The 23,533-nt window shown below is 35.8% G+C and overlaps 2 protein-coding genes across 2 annotated transcripts; one reads left to right on the plus strand and one right to left on the minus strand.

The window, feature by feature from the left end:
- Positions 1-470: 470 nt before the first annotated feature.
- ATP23 (ATP23 metallopeptidase and ATP synthase assembly factor homolog) lies at positions 471-5,967 on the minus strand. Its single transcript, XM_065741445.1, has 6 exons — positions 5,789-5,967; positions 5,318-5,363; positions 5,139-5,220; positions 4,441-4,578; positions 3,184-3,267; positions 471-793 (listed from the first exon to the last, which is right to left on the minus strand). Exons 1-6 carry the CDS (start codon positions 5,961-5,963, stop codon positions 590-592), a joined length of 729 nt encoding a protein of 242 aa, XP_065597517.1. The 5' UTR covers positions 5,964-5,967; the 3' UTR covers positions 471-589.
- A 210-nt stretch (positions 5,968-6,177) lies between these two features.
- Positions 6,178-20,716, plus strand: RPAP3 (RNA polymerase II associated protein 3). Its single transcript, XM_065743390.1, has 17 exons — positions 6,178-6,216; positions 6,491-6,652; positions 7,276-7,416; positions 7,930-8,052; positions 8,474-8,601; positions 9,172-9,293; positions 9,660-9,730; positions 10,622-10,750; positions 11,593-11,720; positions 12,932-13,053; positions 13,478-13,548; positions 13,688-13,804; positions 15,185-15,396; positions 16,085-16,274; positions 16,903-17,000; positions 18,033-18,133; positions 19,192-20,716. Exons 2-17 carry the CDS (start codon positions 6,500-6,502, stop codon positions 19,281-19,283), a joined length of 1,998 nt encoding a protein of 665 aa, XP_065599462.1. The 5' UTR covers positions 6,178-6,216; positions 6,491-6,499; the 3' UTR covers positions 19,284-20,716.
- The last annotated feature ends 2,817 nt before the right edge of the window (positions 20,717-23,533 follow it).

A 23,533-nucleotide genomic window follows, 5' to 3' on the forward strand; every position in this document is an offset into this window, starting at 1 on the left:
ATGTTTATCCAGCTTGTAGGTTTGATCTGGTGAGCAGAACTGTCAGTCAAATTTCTAATATGTAAAAGGGCTTTATGTTACAAGTTACATTAGACAAGGTGGAATTCCAATGAATTCAGAGGTGTTCAAAGATTGACATGGCAGCAAATGTGGCAGTTCGCTACGTTTTGGATTTAGCCTCAGTTGTTAAATGTAGAGCTGTAGTTACATGCCCACTTTTTCAAACGGAATGATAACCATCTTCAATTTCCCACTATCTTTGATACAGTCATAAATTTTGACGATTTTTATGAAACAATTTATTCAATAGCTGAATTAAATGCGTACTGAAATATGCAGATCATTATTTGCCAAGTCATTTGGTACACTAAATGATCTTGCTGGAATATCAGATGAGAAAACACTGTTTTTAGTCAAGTTCATTTACTCCATTTACCTCAACAGCAGGCGGCTCCTGGAAAAAAACTTACAAAATGAATTGATACACTTCAAAGAACGGCCCCTTTCCACCAGCACTGTGCATGTAGATTGTAACTTCAGATGTAACAGAACTATCAGTTATTTACACAGTTTTTTTACATTTTTTCCTTCACAAATTAGCAGTGTAGCGATCTCGATTCAGGAAGTCTTTATAAGCACGTTTTGCATCTGTTTTACTGTGAGGGATTCTCCCAAATGGCTCCAGATCATTGAAGCAGGTATCAAAAACTTCATCCACAGCTTTTTCTGCAGTCTCTCTGCTAACTTTTCTAACAGCCAGAATGGAACGAATTGCTCTGTCTCGTACACAAGTCTAAAATGAAAATCAGATGAAGAAAAATCAGTCATTATCTGAAAAAACAGAATGCATCCTTTTTCCCTTAAAAAAGATTTTGTCAAGTATTAACTTGTACTACATGACAATAGTTCTGTATCACAGAAGAGCCAAGCAATGTCTCTAATAAGCATTAACATATTTTTTTCCAAAAGGATATTCCATTTAACAGGAAAAAAATTTAATTTGCTGTGGGTATTGAATATGTGTATATTTGACTTGCACACAACATATATCAAAAATTAACAGATATAAATACCAGTTAGTACTTTTCCAATTGAAATTTTTTAAAGCATAAATGCAATGGTTCCTCTATTGGAGCCATTCTTTACATCTACTTCTGCTTACACAGTCTGTATACTACAAGATAAAAATAATGTAAGCAGCTCCAGCTACAAATGCTGGAGCTAGCATACTGCTGCTCTGAAGTAAACAAGACTAAAGACTTTGAGACTAAACCTGTAATCTTTATTATTAACAAAAAATAATTCCTTCAAGAAGCATATAGTGCAACTTTGCTCCCTAAAGCTGGGAATATCATTATTATAACCAACAATATGGCAAACATTCACACTATGCAAGTCAACTGGCCATGTACCACTCTTCTCCTTTCTCTCTCCCCTTCTCTGGCATCACAGTGTAGGGGTGCCCATTCAGGGGGTTACATCCTTTAGCATTACTAAGGCCCAGGTGCTGGGTCACCATCAGAATATGATTACACCGCACATGTAATGTGGAATCACAAAGAGCACTTGCAAGTGGAACAGAACTGGAAAATCAAGCAGTAGCAAGCACCAAGTGAGAACCAGACCAGAACTGCTGCTGTATGGTCAAACATGACTCCGAGAATGCCTCATCTTCACTTCAGAGGACTGAGTGCATGGCTTATGTTCATTTAGGTAAAGTCAGTGTTTAAATTTTAATTAGTGCATTACATACTGATAATAAGAATTTGACCCAATCTGCAAAGGGTCCAGGTGACTGAAAAGCCTGCGTAACTAAAAATTCTAGAAATCATTAGTTAAGTGACAGAAACTGTAGTTAACAACCAATGCTGACTGCCAACATTTTATGTAATTATAAAGCTTTAATAATAATCAAATCCCTGTGGCCAGCTGTCATTCCTTCAAAGATCTCTTAGCCAATCTGCTTGACATCAGTAGTGTTGGCTGACACAATTATTTAAACCCCTTGCAATACTTCTTCCTCCAGTTTTCAAAACTTCAAGAGTTTTAACCATTTGGAGCTGGGAAAGTATTCCTGCTACACATCCTGTGAATCCTGTTTTTGTTCAGGTTTTATTAAGCATCTTCTGTCAGTGGCAGTGCGTTAGGATATGACAAAGTATTCTGGTATTTCAATCCAACAAAAATAATTATGTGTTTAAATACAACCAACCACCAAAACTAACCACGAACCATTAAAGGTTAATTAAACAAAGGTTAATTAAGCAGAAAGTCCATGGCATATCTAGGAGCACTGGTCCAATCACACTGCTGCACTCCAGAAACAGAACTGCAGGGGAATATGGAGAGATGAACAGTAATATAAACTGTGGATAAAAAAACACCAGAAACCATCATGAAAGAATTCTATTATTACACACACATTTGCAGGTACAAGTGATCATGAAAACTGTGAAATTAAACTACAGACTTATATTACATGAGTGACTGGTACCCTACATCTGTAAAACAGCAAAAGGAACTAACAGTGTAAAGGAAGTATAAACGTAGGAGTAAGGAGAAGAAGAAAATGCAGAAAACTAAACTTTAGGAGGCTGCTGCTTTGCAGAAAAGCATTCAGTAACCTGCAAAAACTGCAGCACAGGACACGAGTGTGAATGCAGGTTGCTGGACAAATGAGGCAACATTAAGCTCCTTGTCCTTCCCCCAACTCCTGCCTGCCTGTTAAGAACATGCTCCAGTTGGAGTAGTATGCAGATTGCTCAGCTGCAGTTCTGCCCTCTTCTCATTATTAGAGAAGTTTAAGAATGGGAAATATACAAAGGTTGAATGAACAAGACTGCAGGAAAACCAATAAATGTGCACAACAAAGAAAAAATGTGTGCAACCTGGACATAGATGCTAGGCAGAATTAACAGATCACGAAGTACAGACTCCAAGGGAAAACTTAAAAGGAAAAGCAAGAGGGGCCTTGAGGAAATTTGAGACATAAACACAAGTTGAGGCTTGCTAATGGGAAAACAAAATTGAGTGGGGGAAATGAAGGGTAGATAAAAGTTGAACACAGGTACTAAAAATTCAGACATCTTTTTGTGACTTTTGAGCTATAAGAGAAGGCAGAGATCAAACAGATAAAGAAGGCTCATTTGTTAATCAGAAGATGTTAATATATACAGTCTTTACCTGATGGTGTCCTTTCAGTCCAAATTTAAACCTAGCTATTTCATTCATCAGTGTACAATCTCCACTGAGATTAGCAGCTCGAATCTATCAAGGGAAAAAAAAGAGCCACAAGATCAGAAAAACATGTGGAAATACAAAGTTTATGAAAAAGTAACTATTTTTTGTCCTCTGCATCTTCCTGGTGGGTGCGAGCAGAAAACATTCCTTTTTACTAAGTACAGAACACCCTTTTTATCTGCTCACTCCACTTCAGTGACTTACAAAGTATTACTATACAGCCTGTACTTTTCTCTGTTGATTAAAGCTCACATATTCTCAGTGCTTAAATGAATGAGCTGAAGACAACGTCAGTATATATATACTTACTCCTAAAAGAAATTACACTTATCATACAAGCACCTATTTTAGAAACTAAGTCTGGAAGAAAGGCAAATATCTTTCAATGACTACCACCTGCAATACCTAGAATACCAGTAACCTATCTGCTTTAGAAATATATCTATGAGTACATATTCTTTAGCTTGTAAACCATCTTGTCCTAAAGACTACATTTTTTTTCTGTCAACTGTTCCACACTCTAACTCCTCAGTTAAGAAATACAGCTAAATTTAAATTGCCCAAAATTAAGTACCAAAGTAAAAACAGAGAAAATATGAAAAGGAAATATTAAAATGTGGACTGACTAAAACTTAAAAACACTATAATCATATAAAATAAGCATTAAAAGAACTGGAGAAAACAGTCTCAACAAGAGCAAGATCCAACCCAGTCACGTTTTATATACGGAATTAAACTGTTCTATACCAATAATACTGTACTGTTAATAAAAATAGCTGTATAAAATTTGCAACTAGCAACATTACAATCAAAAATTGGACGTTAAAGAAGACAAAAATTCTAAACGAAAAGCAGGTTAGCATAGTTCCCAACAAACCAAGACCTGCAGGAGAGAAAAAGAACAGTACAAATAATCAATTTAGGTGTGAATGTGTTCTAGGCTCAAGCTATTTTCATTTGGAAATAACCATGTCTTGTTACACCTCCACTCACAGAGACCACATTCTACTTGGTACAACACTGATTTATTCATTATTCGTGAAAATGAAAGGTTTGCTCTCTGAATGAAAGTTGGTTAGGTTGACCACAGAAAAAATAAAATTAACTGAATAAAATTTGTAAAACGGGACATCTAATTAAATGGCCCTAATAACGATCAGCAATGAATTCAATGATAACATTAGAAGCAGTTTAACTTACCTCTGAGCAGGCCAGATGTTTGACATTTTTAAACCAGTCAACATGTGCACGACAGTGATCAAAAGCATGTATCAATTCATGCGCAACCACCCGGTTCATATGGGATTGGTGGCGAATGTTGTTCTGACACAGAACAATCTGTAGAAGAAGAGATACAGGTAGCTTTTTCATCAAGTTTCAGCATCTCCTTTACTTCTTAAAGAGACCTGCTGCATAACCTACAGTATATAGATTCTTTAGATCAACATTTCTCAACATTAGTAGCCCCACCAGTGTACTAGTAATGCCAGTTCAATACTGTTGAACACCTTCCGCGTGTCTTGTTTTCATGACTAGCCCACATATCAGCATGAATACATTTTTTATTTAGGAACAAAACACTAAAAAACCTGTAGCCCTCTAAAAGATCATAGAATGGCTTGGTTTAGAAGGAACTTCTAAGATCATCTGCAGGCAGGGTTGCCAGTTATTAAATCAGTTACTAAATCAGGTTGCCCAGGGTACCAACCAATCTGGCCTTAAACACCTTCAGTGAAGGGGCATCCAAACTTCTCTGGGAAAATTTCTCCCTGACATCTAATCTAAACTTCCTCTCTTTTTGTCCCTTGTCCTGTCACCATCTATCTGTGTAAAAAGTTGACTTCCCTCCTGTTTAAATGCTCTCTTTATGTACTGACAAAATTTAGTTCACTGCCTACCTGAGAAGTGGCAGAATCAAAACCTCCACTGACACAGCCATCACAGTTTTCACAAGAAAAGTGTCGATCGTTGAAAACAGTGCTGAAAGGTACAAAGTTTGGTAAGAACTTGAGAAAGACTGCTAATTCCCTCAAGTGAAGATACTGCTACATGGAGTAGGATGAAGTAGTTTACATACCAACCAGATTGCTTCATGGCCGCAATAAGCAGTTGAGCATATGGGCCTAGAAAAACATTGCCACAGTCAATTTCACTACACAATAGTTTTTAAAGTCAGCTACGATCAGAATACAACCACAGTCATAACTGAATAAAATGCACTACATACGTAAATTTTGGCTCTGCAGTACTCAGCATTCAGGCAATCACCGATGCCTCAGTGCCAGAGCTCAGGCTACGCAAAGCAATAAGCTCAAAGCCGTTCAGGCAGCAGTTAAGTCACAACTGATGCTATTTAATAAATAGTGCGCATCAAGATAGCGACTAATACTTCTGTAGATAGCATAACAGAACGAAAATCGAACCCTAAACGCGAACTCCCAAACCCCACAGCTCCTGAGGCCCCGTCCGGCTGCCGCAGCTCCCCAGGACAGCGGCCTGCACCTGGCGGCGGGGCAGCTACAGCCTCACGGCCCAGGAGAGAGCTTACTCGTCTCCAGAGTCATCCTCAGCATCAGCTGGCACCTGTTGTGGAAGGTGAAGAGGCTGCGAACCAGGAAGCTCTGCGACTCCTTCTTGCGATCGGGAAAGAGCCGGTAACCGAAATCATCCTCCTCCTCCCCGCCCTCAGCACCAAGCGGGGAAGCACTCTTCCCAGCCTCCATAGCCACCCCCCCACACCCCACTCCCACCGGCCACCGTCCTCGACTGCGGAACAAAGGGCGCCGTCCTTCCAGGGCCAATCGCCGGGCTCGCTTCAGAGCACGTGATGTAGGGGCGTGGCCAAACGGCGGCAGCGGCTGCTCGCCGTGAGCGGAAGTGAGGTGTGCACACGTGCGCATGCGCTATCGTTTGTCGCGGTGTTGTCGGAGGCGGGGAGGAAGTTGGGCCGTGCTGTGTTTGCGGGACGCGGTGCAGGTGGGGCTGGGACGGCAGAGCGGAGCGAAGGGCGGGACGGGACGGGACGGGATTGGGGCGAGCGGGATCTGCGTTGGAAAAATGGAGGAAGGGCTGTGGGGCTGCGGGGCTGCGGGGAATTGCGAGGGCACTGACTGTCTCTTTGTATTTAATGTTTCTCCCATGTTATTTGAGAAGCGTGTCTACCATGTAAGTGAAATTTCTTTACTTTCAAGTTGTTAGCTTTCTTCAGTACATGCTTACAAGCTCTCTTTAGGAAGATCTCGTAATTTAGCAGGTTACTATGACTACATCAAACAAAGCACTGGAGCTACAGCTGCAAATGAAGCAAAATGCTGAAGAACTGCAGGATTTTATGAGAGAATTAGAGAGCTGGGAAAAGGATATTAAAGAAGTTGATTCTGAATTAAGGAAACAGAGTGGTGTCCCAGAAGAGGTAAAATCAGTGGACTTGTGGTGACTGTTATTATTTTTAGATTCATAATATATCAGTGTTTGTAGTTGTTTGATGCTGTAAAAACGTACTTGTTCTGCAGATGTTTTATTTCAGAGAACACAGTTAACTTCAGCAAATTATATGCCGATTTAAAATACCTGGATGAATGATAAGAGCTCATTTATTCTTCATCTGAAGCAGATCAAGGATCCCACTACAAATTGTTCTGCTAACAGAGCTGTGAAGTCATAGCCTGGGGTCATGAATGCTTGGGGCTGATAAATGTTTAATCGGATTCTGATAGATCTAGCAGTATTTCCATCAATAGTGTCAATATTAGTTATTTATTGTGCACTGTTAATGTATTAATCAGTGATGCTCTGCAGAAAGTTGTCAACTAAAACTTAGCATTGTGTCATGCATATAATACTTGTTATTACTACATGTTGAAAGATTTATGTTTGCTATCCTTAGTGGTTTTTTGGCTGACAAACAGTGGCTTTCTTGATGGATTTATGAAATGAACCTGTAGATACCTATGTGTAGACATAGGTACTATAGATTATTCAGTACAAGCAAGTCTTGTATGTCCATTTTGTAATAAAGCACTTATTTCAATCTAGAATTTACCACCCATTCGAAACAAGACTTTTAAGAAGAAGAAGAAAAGTAAAAGTAAAGTCCCATCAAAGACAACCACTGAGGAAAACAAAAAGAACAAGATCAAGTCTTACGATTATGAAGCTTGGGGAAAACTTGATGTGGTGAGTTAGAGTAATTTCTTGTTAACTTGTTCATTTGTTTGTTTTGTTTATGTTTTTTGCTTTTTTTTTTCCATAGATGATTTTCTTTTTAAATCAGATTTTCTTATGGTGCTGAGAGTTAAGTTTTGAGGTCATTATCCTACTTTGAAAGAGATTGTATGGATAGAAAATAGCTGTTTCCCTAAGAAGGATTATGTGTTAGAATAATTTCTGTATTTCTGTCAAGTGTGCTTTCATTCAGCGGATTGCATTTGAGTTTAAGAAAGAAGAAATATTTTAACAATAGGTCTATTCAATCTATTAAAAGAGTATAATTCTAGTAGAATATGAGACTAAACATTGCTGTCAGTTTTAGAAGGTAGATGTCTTGCTTGTGGAGTGTGGAATACTTCACAATGAAGAGGACTTTAGCAGTAAAGATTTTTAAACATATGTCCAATTTTCCTAAAGTTTTACTTGATTTTGTATTTTTAAGTTATAGTAACAATAATGGATTATTTTATCTATTTTCAGGATAAAATACTGGAAGAGCTTGATAAAGATGATAGTACTCATGATTCTGTATCTCCAGAATCAGACTCTGAAGAAGATGGAATTCGTGTAGATGCAGAAAAGGCTCTTGCAGAGAAGGAAAAGGTTGTACAGCATTACCAGTGTTCACTATTTACAAAATAGCAACTTTACCATAGAAGCTTTTGTAATGTCTTTTTGAAGTATGTTTTCCTACCCATTATTCCAGTGTTTAAAATTGATTGCATTTCTGTTTCTTCTCATCAATGATGATGACAGGTTCTACTTAATGTGCAGTTAGTAATGGTCAGTATATTGATGTTGTTCTTATATTAAGAAATTGGACTGCTCTCTCATTACTGCATAAATCAAACTGGTATCTTAGTTACAAGAAGTGTTTCACAGTGAAACAGTATTTTCTGAGAGATACTGAAAACATTTGAACATTTTAAAATACAAGCATTGACTTATTTTTTTTTTGATTCTGAAATCAATAAGATATCCCTACAATAATTTGCTAAGATTACTCATTTATTTCTGTTCACAGGGTAATAAATACTTTAAACAAGGCAACTTTGATGAAGCTATAAAATGCTACACTAGAGGGATGCATTTTGATCCATTCAATCCAGTGTTGCCCACAAACAGAGCATCTGCTTTTTATAGAATGAAAAAGTAAGACCTGTATAGTTAAATCCATTTTTTTCCATTGAAATGCTACTTTCAGTTGTGTGGGGTTTATTTATTTTTTCTTTTAAACTCTTGATTGTATTATCATGCTGTAATTCACAGGTCAGTCTAAGGCTGGTTACAAGCCTGTTTTGAAGTCAAACAAGAGTTTCTGCAATAAGGAATCTGAGATTCTCTCATCTTTTTTTCTTTGCTTTCATGCTTGAAGTTCACCATCTTGTGATACAGCACAAGACTTAAATAAACAACAGAAAAAACATTAAAATGAGAAAGTCTATCATCTAGTTTACCTTTCAGCTTCTAGCTTAGAGCCTGTTTCCAAGGGTGACAGGGGAATTGATTATATTCTTTGTTGCTGTGGATTTGTCATCTTCTTAACTTTCCTGTTTTGATGTACTGTGAATCAAAAGTTGTTTAAACACTTGTGCCATGTCTCTTGAGAAGCCTGCAAGACTCACTTTAGAAAGAGCCTTTAAAATTTCAGAGTATCTTCTTAAGGTTTTGGGTTTTATTATCTAGATGTGTTCAAACTTAACTCATTCATGTTTTTGACAGGTTTTCTGTTGCAGAATCTGATTGCAATTTAGCACTTGCTTTAGATAAAAATTACACAAAGGCTTATGCCAGAAGAGGGGCTGCTCGTTTTGCTTTGAAAAATTTTCAAGGTGCTAAGGAAGGTGGGTTTTCTTTAACACATTCCTTAAAAAAACATTCACTGTTCACCTGTTTTCTTGACTAGAGCTTCTGTGACTTGCATGTTTTGTGTAGAAATTTAGTTTTCATTTCCTATTCAAAAAAATAATAATGTACCACACATTTTTCTTTAGAGGTAGAATTCAAGTCACAAGTCAAAATAACTGCTGTAGTTATCAATATTTATTGAATACTTCAGCACTAAATATCTTACAGTAAAGTGTTGTTTATAATATCAGGATTCTTGGTTGATTACAGAAAGGGATTGTCTCAAAGAATGGTCTGATATTTTACTTTGATTGCTAACCTCTAATTCCTGTCTGAAATGTTGTTTTCTGATCTTCTGATAGATTATGAAAGAGTTTTAGAGCTGGATGCAAACAACTTTGAAGCAAAAAATGAACTGAAGAAAATTGATCAGGTAATAAAATCGATAATCCCCAACATAAATTAATACATCCTGTTCACTTTGTATCTACGTTAACTTACAAACAAGAACAAAATTCAGCTTAGTCACTCCGGCTTTTTCTGATGTTTAAAGATCACTGAGGGCAAACCTTGTAACTGAACTAGATCTTGTTTTGGAGTGGATTTGTGCACGTTATTATAATGGTAGGTTGGCGAATTATGACTTGTTTGACACAGCAACCTCTGGCTTTATCATCATTTTCCTTCAGGTGTTTTTTAACCTCTTTTTAACTCTTTTTTGTTGTTGGTTTAAGTTATGCTTTGTGTTTTGGTACAAGGTAGCAGCACGTAGGAGAGAAATTAAGTATTCTCCTGTCTATAGATTATAGCCTAAGTGCTAGCCTATAAATGGTCCCACTGGTTGCTGTGCTGTGCCAAACTAGAACGTGAGTTTAAGCCTAGCAGAACAGAATATTCTGCAAGTCATACCTCTTTGATCAGAAGAAAAAAATATTGATTGTGATTAATTTAGTAAAACATAAGATGACCTAGCATTGCCTGTTTAACTGTAGTTTTGAAAGTCCTTGAAAATGTTTATTTCAAAATGGAAACCCAGAGTCTCCAGTTAATGAAGAAATAAATGATTTATGAATTTGAAATATGCCTCAGAAGTTATATATTCCTGTTATTTACCAAGCAGTATCCCTACTTGCAAGCCCTCATAGAAATGTATTTTCAGGAATAGTTTGGAGTGCTCTCTTCAATTTGCTCAACTTACAGTAAGTGTACTTTGGTTAAAATGCTTGGCAGATTTTTACAGTTCAAAAGTCTAGAATATGCTGTAACTTCTGTCTGAAAATGTGTAAGGAGGGGAAATGCACATAAAAAAATGATGTCTTTGCAGGCTCTATCACCTGAAAGTTCAGAACCAAAAGAGTGTGAAGTAGCAGTCAGGTCAGAATTAACAGACGAAGAGAGAAAGTACATTGAAGAAGAGCAGCTCAAGCAGAAGGCTGTTACAGAAAAGGATTTGGTAAGTTGCATCTTCCTATAGAACAGATGACCTAGAGAAGTAAAATGTCGTGTTCTGCTATTAATCTTACAAATGCAGAAATTTAAACTTGATTCTGTTCTGAACTTCATAAATACAGTGTGCTAGATATGCACATTGTTTGCAGTTTTCTGTATTGGTGTGTGGATAGAGGAGGCGGGGTTGAGTTCTGGTTGGAATCTATTGGAGGAATAATTATGCCAAGTAGCTTTTAAAGCCTGGTTTGTACATAATAAATTTCATGTATGTAGTAAGGTAAATAAACCAGAACTGTATCTTAACAAATATCCAATTCTCAAGTATTATGTGTATGTATCTTGACTCCTGTAGGCAGTTTTGGGTTTTCAAACCACAGCTTTGCTCTGCAGCCTCTTGCAGTGCCTCACTGCCCTATATGCTATTAACTTTCAGTAGGGAGTGGTTTATACTGCTCATCTGCTGCCACTCTTTTCACTATCAAAAAAAGGAATGGTTGCAATCCAGCCTTGGCAATTCCATTGTTGCTGGGAACAGACCAACAGTCATTTAACTCTGATTCTGCTGCACTTCAGTAAACTAACATTTCTTTACTGTCACCTCTCTTTGTTCCTTTTATGTACCTATAATCACCTTCAACTCTACATGTAGCAATTTCCTTTAATCCTTGAAGCATTGGAAAATGCAGATTTTTGTGGTCTGTCTGCAAGATTATATAAAAATAAACATGCTATAAATACCTGCTCTGACACGAGTATGATATGTCATCTCAATATTGTGACCTTGTCTCAGAAAATCCAATTGCAGTAGGTCTTGCTTAATATTACTTTTTCTTTTAAATGTAACAGGGTAATGGTTATTTCAAAGAAGGAAAATATGAAGCTGCAATAGAATGTTATACACGTGGTATAGCAGCAGATGGCACCAATGCACTTCTTCCAGCTAACAGAGCCATGGCCTATCTCAAGATACAAAAGTAAGTTGGATTGTATGTACTATGCTGTTTTTCTTCTGTGAAGCAGAAGTTTTTTCTCACAACATCTGTTTGAAATTGTAGTGAAACCTAAGTGACATCTTGTTTTTTTTCATTCTTTCCTGTGTAAAATTCTATGTATTTGTCTTTTTCAAAGAACTTAACCTAAACTTTGTCTTTTTTGATTATAAAAAAAATGGTCAGCTACTAAGTATTGCATCTAATAAATAAATGGATTGTAGCTTCGAACTTGAAAGGGAGCGCATAGGAACTTCTTCAGAGAATAGTCCTTTTACAGCATTTCTCTAATGCTAGTAATGGAAACATTTTCATACTACTTATTTAATTTTAATTACCCTTTACTGAAATAATCCAGTAGCAGTTGGAAATGCATGCTTTGTACCAAATGAGAGAAATTCCATATCACCATTTTTATAATTATCAAGTACTTGTTTGTATTGACTCCCTGATGAGATGAGACTTTAAACGAAAAAGTAGAGAGCTGAGTATTTTGTTGGTGTTCTCTTCTGATATGATATGGCTGACTATGTGTAGAGACAGTTCACTGCTATCAAATTCAGTGTTTATAAAATAAGTTGCAGAGGTACTATTTCTGTAATGTAAGATTTGTAAGTTAGGATTGAAGCCATGGAAGACATTACAATGCAAATATTATCAGTGGATTGGAGTAAGTAATACTTTAGCTAAATGACCAAGCTAGAAAACTGACTTCTTAGGATATATCAGCATGTCAAGGGTCTCATTTTGAAATGAGGATCTAAACAGAAATGCAACTAAAGCTCATTGGTGTTCTCACAAACATCTGGAATTGATGAACAATTTAAAAAAATACTGCTTCCTTAAATTTAATGATAAATTGAAAGAGGAGAGAGAAGGAATAAATGAAAATACTTTAATATACACATTATGAACTCATAGTCAAACATAACTATAATGGGGAAATTTGATCTTACAGTGAAAGCAAATAACCTTAATAAAATGATATACTGAATTGTTCATAGCAGTATCAAATGTGCTCTTTATTTTTTGGGTTTGTTTTTCTTTTACATTTTGTATCAGTTATTTGTATGTATCAGTCTATAGGTAATGAAGGTCTTCATATTTTCACTGTTTTGAGTAGCTGTGTGTCTTCAGTTGAAATTCATAGTTGCTTTTGAAACTGATTATTAATTTTGTCCTATTCTCTTGCTGAGATATGAAGAGGCAGAAAATGACTGCACACAAGCTCTTCTGTTAGATGCATCTTATTCAAAAGCTTTTGCCAGAAGAGGGGCTGCAAGATTTGCTCTTGGAAAGCTAAAAGAAGCTATGCAAGGTACAACTTTTAGTGTGATAGATAGATGGAGGTACTACAAGTAGACATGTAGAAGGAAATCCTGATACATATATGTGTGTGTGTATTTTAATCTTTCATTAGCAGTTAAATTGATTTCTGACTAATTATCAGTGCAAAGTTAAGATAAATGTGTTTTGATGCTTTTTTAATTGTATATGTATGCAGCCTTTTTGTTTCAGTATTTGCACAATACGAAAAAATTGTGTGAAATTACAACTACTGCTATATATTATAGTAAGAAATAGTTTGAAAAATGTCTTCGAAGCTAAATTATTATGAACATTGGGATAACTTATTTGTCTTTAATTTATGGTTATAAAAAGAAATCGAAGGTTTAATAATTTACCAGAAGTACTTTGTGACTTGGAATGCCTGGAGTTTTCATGTATTATTTTTCACTCAGATTTTGAAGCTGTTTTGAAGCTGGAACCTGGAAATAAACAAGCAATAAATGAACTCACTAAAATAAGGAACGTATGTATACCAGTGTCTTTGTGTTTTCATTCTTTGTTATGTAAATTTTAACACAACTTTTCCTGATATTTCTATTTTTTTATTTTTTATTTAATCTTTCTGGACTACTTACTGTGCTATTTTTTATTTTTCCCCCCAGGAACTAGCTGAGAAAGAACAGTCATCTCATGAAGAATATCCTGCAGTATTGATAAAAGAATCTGAAATAAAAAACATAGTGAAACTCGTTCATAATCCATCAAATCTGAAATCAACAGTAAGTTTGGTGTTTTTTTGGTTGTTTGTTTGCTTTGGGGAATTGCTGTTTGTAATGATGAGAAAGGTAGAGCTTAAGTTAAAATACAGTTCCCGCTTCTGTGTGTCTTCTCATAGGTATGTCCTGCATGTTGACAGGTTAAAGTTCAAAGATATACTTCTTTCTTTTCAAAAACAATTTCTGCATTTTTCTGTGTTCAACAGTAGCCACACTGTAAACTATGCTACTCAAGAAGCATGGTGTGTGTGTATCAGTAATGTGAAATGGGGGAGGCAGCCTTTCAACCTCTTCTTGGGTCCATAGCTAACACTGCAGTTAGCAGAGTGAAGGGGAGGCAGTTGAGTCTCATATTTGATTGCGGACTCTAGAAAGCTCTGGATAAACTTCCCCCTCATTTTCATCAACTGTATTGAATTTTTGTAGCAACTGCATTCTAACAGGGTATATTACCTACTTGTCCTGTATGTTGATATCACACAGGGTTCCTTCAAAAACTTTGAGCCATCGGTTTAATCCTCATATATGTGGATACTACTTTTCAAGAATCAGTTCATACTCCAGAAACATTATCAGTGGTTTTATGAGTTACTTATGACAAAATATGATGATATAGAGTGTGTTTTTATGTAAAAACAAGGAGTGTTTCAAGTGTGTGGTTATGAATGAATGATATTTTGATACCTTTTTTGATGTATGCTCTCTATAGCCAGATACTTTATCTTTAGAATTTATTATGTAGTAGCTGAAATACAGTAGACAATTATATGCAGTTTTCAGTTTGTCTGCTAAATTAAGAGGCAATAGTAGGTTTTTTTTTTTTTCTTTCCAGTTCTGTTAAGGTAGAACAGGTACAGATAATTCATCAATGTTCTTTATACTCCTCAAGGGAAAACTGTAATTTCTTGGCCAGCCAGGAGGCCTGAGTTAGTAATACTTATAATCTCAAAATTTTAAGTTGAGAGGTAAGGGTTGTGTTGATGAGTACTTCCCTGTTTAGGGAAATCCCAAAGTTTGATCACGTCATTGGTCAGCACAGAAGCTATCCTGGACCATTCAACCAATTTAAATGGAAAAAGTCCTCACCATAGTTAGTGGATGTTTTTATTATTATTATTATTGGGAAAATTCTGAGATGCTCTAGAGGGTACACTGACTTAATGAGGAATAAATTTTAAGTTATGAAATCATAAAACACGCCTCCCATAGATGAAACTTCCTTTTTTGAAGGAAACTTATCTTTATTGAAAGTCTTCTATATGTATCAACACAGATGAAATTGATATCATGGGATCGTTTAAAATTTGACCTAGCAGTTTTTCCAGGCCTCTGTTTGCACTGATGTAAATTCTACACGTGACATCAAGTATGTGTTCTATTTAGAAGCCTTTGCGAAGAATACCCATTAAAGAAGTTGATGATGACATGCTGAATAATGATTTCCCCAGCACTACTTCTTTAGTTAATAACTGGCAGAATTCAGCGAGTTTTGAAACAACAGAGAATCTAGATCAGGACAGTCATTTAAGTTCAATGGATATTCCAAAAGCAAAGCAATTGAAAATTGAAGAAGTCACAGATGTGTCCTCACCACAGTAAGTATAAAATTTCCAGTCTTCCCTTACAAGGGTAAATGTAGTTGAAATATAATCTTCGTTCTGAGGTTTCTATGTGTGATGAGTATAGAATGTAACTTGGAGAATGTGTGTTAATATCTTCTATGGAATCCTGATTGAAGACTTCAGTGGGAACTGTTTCTCCTTGCCCCTTTCAGCTGAGTCAGATTGATTTACTATGAGGTGTTGAGGGGAAAAAGTGAATTGTTGAAAATATAGATTTACTTACCTGACAAAACGTGAGATATATTTTTTATCTTCACATTTATCCTTTTGGCTGGTTTGGGTCAGCTGTCCTTGCTGACCTCTGCCCTTCTCACTGGCAGGACAGCATGTGCTGAAAAGTTCTCAGCACTGTGCAACTAAAACATTAGTGTGTTATCAACATTGTTTTCATCCTAAATACGTTTTAGAACTCTATCAGATGCTGTGTAGAAAATTAACTATCTCTGTCAAAACCAGGGCATACAGATAATATTTTGCATTATGAAATTGCAGAAAATGTCGTATTTTTTAGAGCTGTTTGCATTTTTATGGTATAGATTTCTAGCAGTTACTACCAAAATGTAGAGAACTGCTAAGTATATTTGTAAATGAAAATATTCATTGAGTATAAATCTTTTCTTTAAATGTTTTATACATTACTTATTTCACAATCTTTCTCCAGGCTTCCTGCTACTGTCAAAGGAATTTCATCGTTATTGTATCCATCTGTGAACAAACAGGTAGAAAGAGAAATCACAACATCATTTAGATCTGCATCTCCAGTCCCTGCTGTTCCTCCAAATTCTTTCCAGCTTGAATCTGATTTCAGGAAGTTGAAAGACTGCCCAGAAAAAATGTACTTGTATCTGAAGGTATGAATTGTGATATTGAGTGACAGTTTCCTTAACATTGAGGCAACAGTGCTGAATTAGGTGAAACAGGTAGCAGTGTTAGGTTGCCTTAATGGGGTACAATAATCCTTTTCTATAACTATGTTGACATAATAGTGTGATTCAGTTTTGAATAGTTTTTCTCGTGTTCCTGACCTTACATTTTTCTCAGTTAGAGCATTGTTTCTGTATATAATTTGTCTTATTGAAGTCTTTCTTCTATAAACGCTTGAATACATTAGTAGCCATGTTTAATTCTTATGTCTCAAATTAACTGTTCTAGGTTAGTTAGAGCAGTGTTCTTCTCTTTAAACCGAACCAATACATGAAACACATGAATCTGTTAACGTCTGCTTCTGCTTATATATATTTTGCCTAAAAAGAATTGCTTAAAATCCTTTTAAAAAGAATTCAGCAATAATTTCTCAAGAAAGAATAAAGCCTTAAGTAATGTTCATAGTCAATATTTACAACAGTAATTTTTCAATTTATTTTTTGCTCTTATGCACTTCTGATGTTGCCCAAGACATTAAAAAAACCCTCTAATTCTCATGACTGAACTGTTGTGGTTTTTTTCCTTAAACATGATACCTTTTTAATTTTTCCAAAGCAAATAGAGCCTTCGCTTTATCCAAAATTGTTCCAGAAATCCTTAGATCCAGACTTGTTTAACCAGATACTGAGAATTCTACATGACTTCTACATTGAGTAAGTTTGGTTTCTCCTCCATCTTTCATTTCTTGCTGTTCTCTTTTTTTTGTTTGTTTGTTTGATTTGGTTTGGTTGTTTGTTTACTTTCCCTCCTTCTCCAGGGGTTATTTTTGGTCTTTCAAAGTTATTGGAGGTTGCAGTGCTTGGGATGAATTTGATTGTTCCTTAATAAGAAATTAAACATATCAAAAAATCAGAGAAGAGACAGAGAAATGAATAGCCTCTACTGTGTCAAAAAGTTCTGTGTAGAACTAGCAACTGTTTGTTAGATGTGTGTGAAGTCATTTTTTGTTTTTTATGTGTTCCATGATCACATACAATTGCAACATGTGTCAACTTCTTATATTAACTTAAAGCTAAGAAATGCAGGTAGTCATTTTTGTGCGCTAAGCTTTTTGAATTTTCTGAATTTTTAATTACCTCTTGGACCTAGATGTTCTGATAAGAAAGGAGATGACATTTCTTTTTGAAATTACTGACTGTTGCAATTTGATTTCTTAAAAGTTGATTTTGCTTTTTGGAGGCAGTGTGTCACTCCTGTTAATTAGTCTGAGATCCCACATACAAAATATTTTTAGGTTGTTGCTGTATGGAGAAAAGTGTATGTAAATAAATATTAGGCTTTCATTTGGTTTCTTCAGAAGAAAATATATATACTGTGTGAACCATGACACAGTTCAGGAATTTACTGTATGGGAACAAACAACAGTAACAGATGTCATGCTTGTTAGGGCAAGATGTAAGTATTAAATCATACGACTATTTTGTGCCTCCACAGCAATCTGTTTGCATCAGTCCATTACTTTCTTCTTTTTGTGTTTCTCTTTTCTTGCTCCATGTTAAAAGTATAGTTGCATAAAGATTTTTGAGTATTTGTCTCTTTCCTCAGTCAGTGGAAGAATGAACAGGAAAGATGAAAAGCCTAAGATCCTTTCATTTCTTGTTCCTGGCATCTTTAATATTGCTTGCAGCTACTCAGTCTTTCTAATGAATAATAGTTATTTTTATGTTTCTAATAATCTTCTCCAGGAAAGAGGAGCCATCACTCATCCTTGAAATCCTCCAAAGGCTATCTGAATTAAAAAGATTTGATATGGCAGTAATGTTTATGTCAGGATCAGAGAAAAAAAGTAAGTAATTCAGTGCCATCATTTTAAACATGGATCACAGTACTGCTGAAGTTGCAAGAGAAATGTAAAATCTAGTGCTACTCTTGTTGCTTATTCTATTAAATAATTATTTAAGATTAATTATTTGTCTAATTTTTGATTGTTTTAGGTATTAATATGATGTGTCATTATTTTTTCTGAATCTTTTGATTAGGGCTCAGAAAGCTGCAGCTAAATCCTCCGTAATTTTGTCAATAATACCAGCTCATATTAATCTGATAAAATGGCCTTCATTAGCATTTCTGTTTGTCATTCAGCAGTGCCACAAATTTATGAATTTCTATGAAGTCTTAGATCTGAGGTCTATTTGTCCAAGCTAACTTTTCAGTTTAAGACCACTTCTTGGCAATTCTGACTGCCTTCATTTTTGCCAAGAATACTAATTGTTTCTAAACCGCTGAGTCTGTTTTCCATTTGCCTCTCCTGTTCCTGAGGCACTGCTTACATTAGTTTATGATTTAGGTAGACATTGGCTTGAGTTTCTGCTTTCTAAAATTGTGGGTTTTTTTTTTCCTCTCTTATGTTTCTGGTCTGACTGTAACAATGAGACACTTAGAAATCAAACCTTTATCTAGGACCAAGTAGTGTTAAGTTTACTATCTAAACTTGAGTTTTGCTAACAACCATTATACTCTCAGAATGGTATGTGGCTCTACTTCAGATTGCTTTTTTGACAAACTAAAGTGCAAGTAAATTGCCTTAACACCATAACCTGAAGTAAGTTTTATTTGCCATCTGTTGTTACCTTTGCCGTTAATGCTGTAGTGCCAAGATAGTAAACAAAATAAAATATGTGTTGCCAGGATTGTGTAGCTGTTTAAAGAAGTGTTGTTAACCAATTCACGAGCATCATAAACAAAGCAAGGTCTTCTCTTTGCTGTTTTTCTTCACCTTCTCAATGATCATGAAAACGTACTCATATTTCAGCTATATATTACTACTTTTACTCTCAGGACTAATTTACATTGTGACTGTTAATCACAGAAATAACAGTTTATGTTGGGATTTTCTTTTCACAGTTACACAGGTACTGTTCAGTCATATGAAAAACATGGGATTGAAAGATACTTCTGTTGATGAACTGGAGAAGAAATACGCTGTGTTTTCTTAGTGAGTTTCCTGACACTACACATGTAAATGGCTCTGTTTCCATGCTTCTGTCATGTGGAAGTCAGCTGAAGAATCCTATAAAGACTGGAGTTCTATTGCTTTTGTATATGCAATTAGATTGTTAATTTTGACTCACCCAAATGGCCAGTGCCTGGAGAGAGAATTACTTAGTTCTGCAAGCACGTTTACCTTCCAGCACCTGAAACAATACAGATTTATATATCTTCAGTGGAATCTGCATAAAAAGAGTGGTGTTCCAGATTGCAACTACTGATGGAGATCTTTATTAAAAAGAAAAAAAAATGTATTTATAAAGATCTTTTTGGTAAGAATCAAATAATGTATAAAAAGCTTGCTTTTTTATTTTAGAAAGTAAACTTAAATGTGGAGTTAAAATATCAAATGTCAGTTGTATTTATTTTAAATAAGGATAGACCACACCAGTACATATAATATGCAAAGTGAAACTGGGGAGCAATGGCCAAACATTCCAGAATTCCTTTACTTAGGTCATCCAAACGCATTGACATCTGAGTTGTTCCTGTGAAACTCGAATGTAATTGCAGAATAAAAGGAAGCCAAATACCATGAAATAAAAGAAGTATAGGGAAAAAACATTTTGGTTGTCTTTGGAGAGTACTTAGGATCTTAACCAGGTAAAGCTCTCAAAGCTCAGAAAGCCTTGTATAAAGAAGACAAGGGCATAATATCACAACAAATTCTTAGATATGAGGTAACATCAGGCAAATGAGTAGTAGAATTCTCGTGGTATTCACATAAACAGGATGAAAGTAACATCTCTCACAAAGTATACTTCAACATATAACTATACTATTCAAGTAATTAGTTCCAAAAATATTCCTGTTTTCTATGCTTGACCAATACCTTTTTCATCCTTTGTTCTATCTGTTTTCATTTTGATTCAGACTGTGTGCTTTCCTAATGCTTCTCTAACTGGAAGCCTTCTGCTATTAAAAGCTTTATTTGAATGGCTGTCGTCTTTCTCAGATCTGTGGCATTAAAAAAAAAGTTCAAGCTTCCAAGGCAAATTAGTAGGAAAATATCGAAATGTTATCTTCTGTTTAGTTGGTAGTAGGAAAACAGTTTTAAAGCATTCAGAGCTGTGCAATGTTTCAGATACATTCTGGGTGTTACATACAGGCAGAGTCTGAGTAGCTGTTACGAATTGAGCACTTAATTTGTAAGGTAGCTTTGAATTTGTTCTGCAAGAGAATTAGCACAAGGACAACAGGCAGTGAGTGTTGTTAGGGAAATGGACAAGCCTTTATTATATAATGCTGTTTGCAGCCTGCCTACAACGTGGACTGTTATTACCAGGTGTGTCCCAAATTACTTGATAATTAGCTGTTTTTCTTTCTGCTGCAAATCATTACTGATAATGTATCAAGAATACTGCTTGTTATTAATAGAAATGTTTTGTTTTTTTTTAATGGCAACCGAAGTAGTTACCAAAGTCATTTTTATTTGCCCTTCTGTGTATATAACATCCTCTAATGGACTGATGTTTTTTGTCATGTGAGCTGTTCAGTGACCCAGGAGCACAGATGCCTACCTGACTAGGGTATACTCATAGAGTGTTTACCAAATGTTCTCAGAAACTGTTGCTTGAAGGCTATGGAGAAAAACAACAGAACTACGGATCCTTAACAGTGAAAGCAAAATGATGCTGGAAAGATTTGAGAACTCTAGGTCAGGTGCTCCATACAACTCAATTCAGTCTGCTATGCTTTTAAGGAGAACAAAGTGCTGTGTTTGGTTTCCGGTCCCACTTCTGCTTTTGTGTAGATTCCTCATCTTCATTCATGAGAGGGCTGATTGAGAAAAATTCCATGTGTGAATAGATTCTGTTGGTGTGGTTGGGAAGACCTGGTTCATATCGCTACTGAGTTTGGGCTAGCAAAATTCATATTGTACTCTAGTTTTTGCTTGTGCCTGATAGTAACCTGCTAAGTGCCTGAGGTTGCTTTTCGATGCAAATGCAAGATGGACAGCAGAGTGCATTCAGAGAACTGCAAGCTTCGCTTTCTCCAGGAGATGGCGATATTTTTTTCCCCTTCTAAATTGCTAGTCATTCCTAAATCTCTGAATTGAAGAGTTAAATGAAACATGGAAAAAAATTCAAAGATCTGAAGTACATCAAGTAAAGAATTATTTTTGGAGAGAATGAGTATTTATTAATCCTCTCAGTGGTGGCATTTCTGCTATGGGAGAAAATGTCTAATGTAACTAAAGGAATCTAAACTGTGGAATAGCTTATGGCCTTGTGCTATGCTTGAATGCTGTAGCAATGTGTCAAAAAATTGAGTTCTTATCCATTGCAGTAGCTGATTCAGACTTAAATTTTGAAGCTTGTAATGTGAGCTTAGCGTTTAATGCTGATAAGTAAAAAGAATAATGCTCTAGACCACTTATTACCATCATTTTTACTTTGATATTGTCCTCCAGTAGGTCTGGGAGACATCCAAATTCCATATTTTCCATTTATTTTGTCACCTAGGCAGTCAGTGAGAATGTCATTGGAATCGATCCCAGAAAATATTTCTGCATTATATCCTTCCAGCTTTCTCTTTTGACAATAGAATGTTGTTTTTCTTATTTATGATAATTAACGTTCATACAGTAGTAGTTTAATCTGAGCTCTGTTTCCCTTTCTTGTTTACAAGAATGTCCTGTAATAGCTAGACATCAAAATATTTTATCTGCTACTTGCCATTCAACTACTATTGGAAAAAGATAATTTTAACATAGGTTGGTTTGGGATTACTTACATCAGTTACTGTGAAAAACAAGTAAAGTATAAGTGTTCAAAAATATATTTCAGAATTAACCATGGTTTGAGACCATTAATTTTTATGAAGTCCTCAGTGTTTTCCTTCTTGTTTTTGCCTTTCTGTTTAAAAACAATGTTTGTGTGCCAGTTCTCAAATACAGCTGTTAATAATACTACTGAGAAAGCCTCTACGGGTATCATTTGAAGTCTCTGTTTTCTAAAACTTGACGTTGAAGGCTTTTTGTTTCTGAAAGCTTTCAACAGCTCTGTTTCTCAGGCTCCATTTAATAGGAGTAACTTTCTTCTAGGGCCTGGCTTTATAAATGGGAGGAAGTACAGCATAGAAACCAGGGAAATTCATTTTTCTTTTCCCTTGCTTCCTATTCAAGTGGTCCCTGAGGTCAGTTGTGGTTTTCTACTTTGTACTACTACTGACAAACAAACAGCTTTCTAAAGCTTCCCTTTATCTTCAAACTTCAGATCTATTGGTATCTTCCAACAGCCATTATAATAATATAGTAAGGATAAATTTTACTTCTTTTCTCATTAGACCAAAAAATCTGTCTGGAGTTTAAAGCAAGAAGGGAACTGTTATGCACAAATACTAATGGTGATTACAAACAGCTGAGTAAATAAGTTTTGTCCTGCTACCATATGACATGGAACAGATTAACTGTTCTATATAAACTATCAACCAGAAATAAAACAACCGCCCTTACATAAGGTGTGTATTACAGGAATGACTGATGGTACTTCAGATTGAGAGGATACCTACACAGGCACAGCTCCCTCCCTAATTAATCTGTAGTCTATATGCACATAACCAAAGAGCAGGAAAGGAACAACTGGCGGTGGTTCATTTGCCCAGTTGTGATTGTGATGGGGGAACAGTGGATTTCCTAAGTCGAAATCTGATGTCTTTGTGACTGCAGCAGGCTGAGCACTCAGTGGGACGTATGATGCTTCATTTATAATGAATTGCTATCACTTTGGAAAAAAAAATAAATCAGGAATACTTTGACTTCAGGAAAGCCTACTGCAGAGGCCTGATTGAGAAGTGGAGATGGTGCTAGCATTGTTTTCTAAAGGTTTTCTAAAGTAGCATGAGGTTCAGACTATTGAGAAATAATGAGCTACTACTGTATGCTAAAGCTACTGCGTAACACTGTGCAGAACATGAGCCTTGATGGCTCCAATCCTGTACCTGGAGTTGGGATTTCTTAGTATCTTGTGATTGGATTCTTGTGGTTGTAAAAATTAGGCTGTTACAGGGTTACATCATATTGAACAACAAATGCAACATTTAAGTGAAAACGTGTGTCTTCTTGACAGATGGGGAAAAACTTTTTAGCGCCTATTTCCCTTATAGTCTGTAGCAATGAAAGGGCATGAAATAAATTGTTAATCCTCATCAATCTGGCAATTTTTTTCTTCTGTTTCATTCTTCGGTGGTGAAGCAT

Source organism: Cyrtonyx montezumae, unplaced genomic scaffold (assembly GCF_038088225.1).
Source record: "Cyrtonyx montezumae isolate F1298 unplaced genomic scaffold, pur_monq_1.0 scaffold_3, whole genome shotgun sequence".
Lineage (NCBI taxonomy): Eukaryota > Metazoa > Chordata > Aves > Galliformes > Odontophoridae > Cyrtonyx > Cyrtonyx montezumae.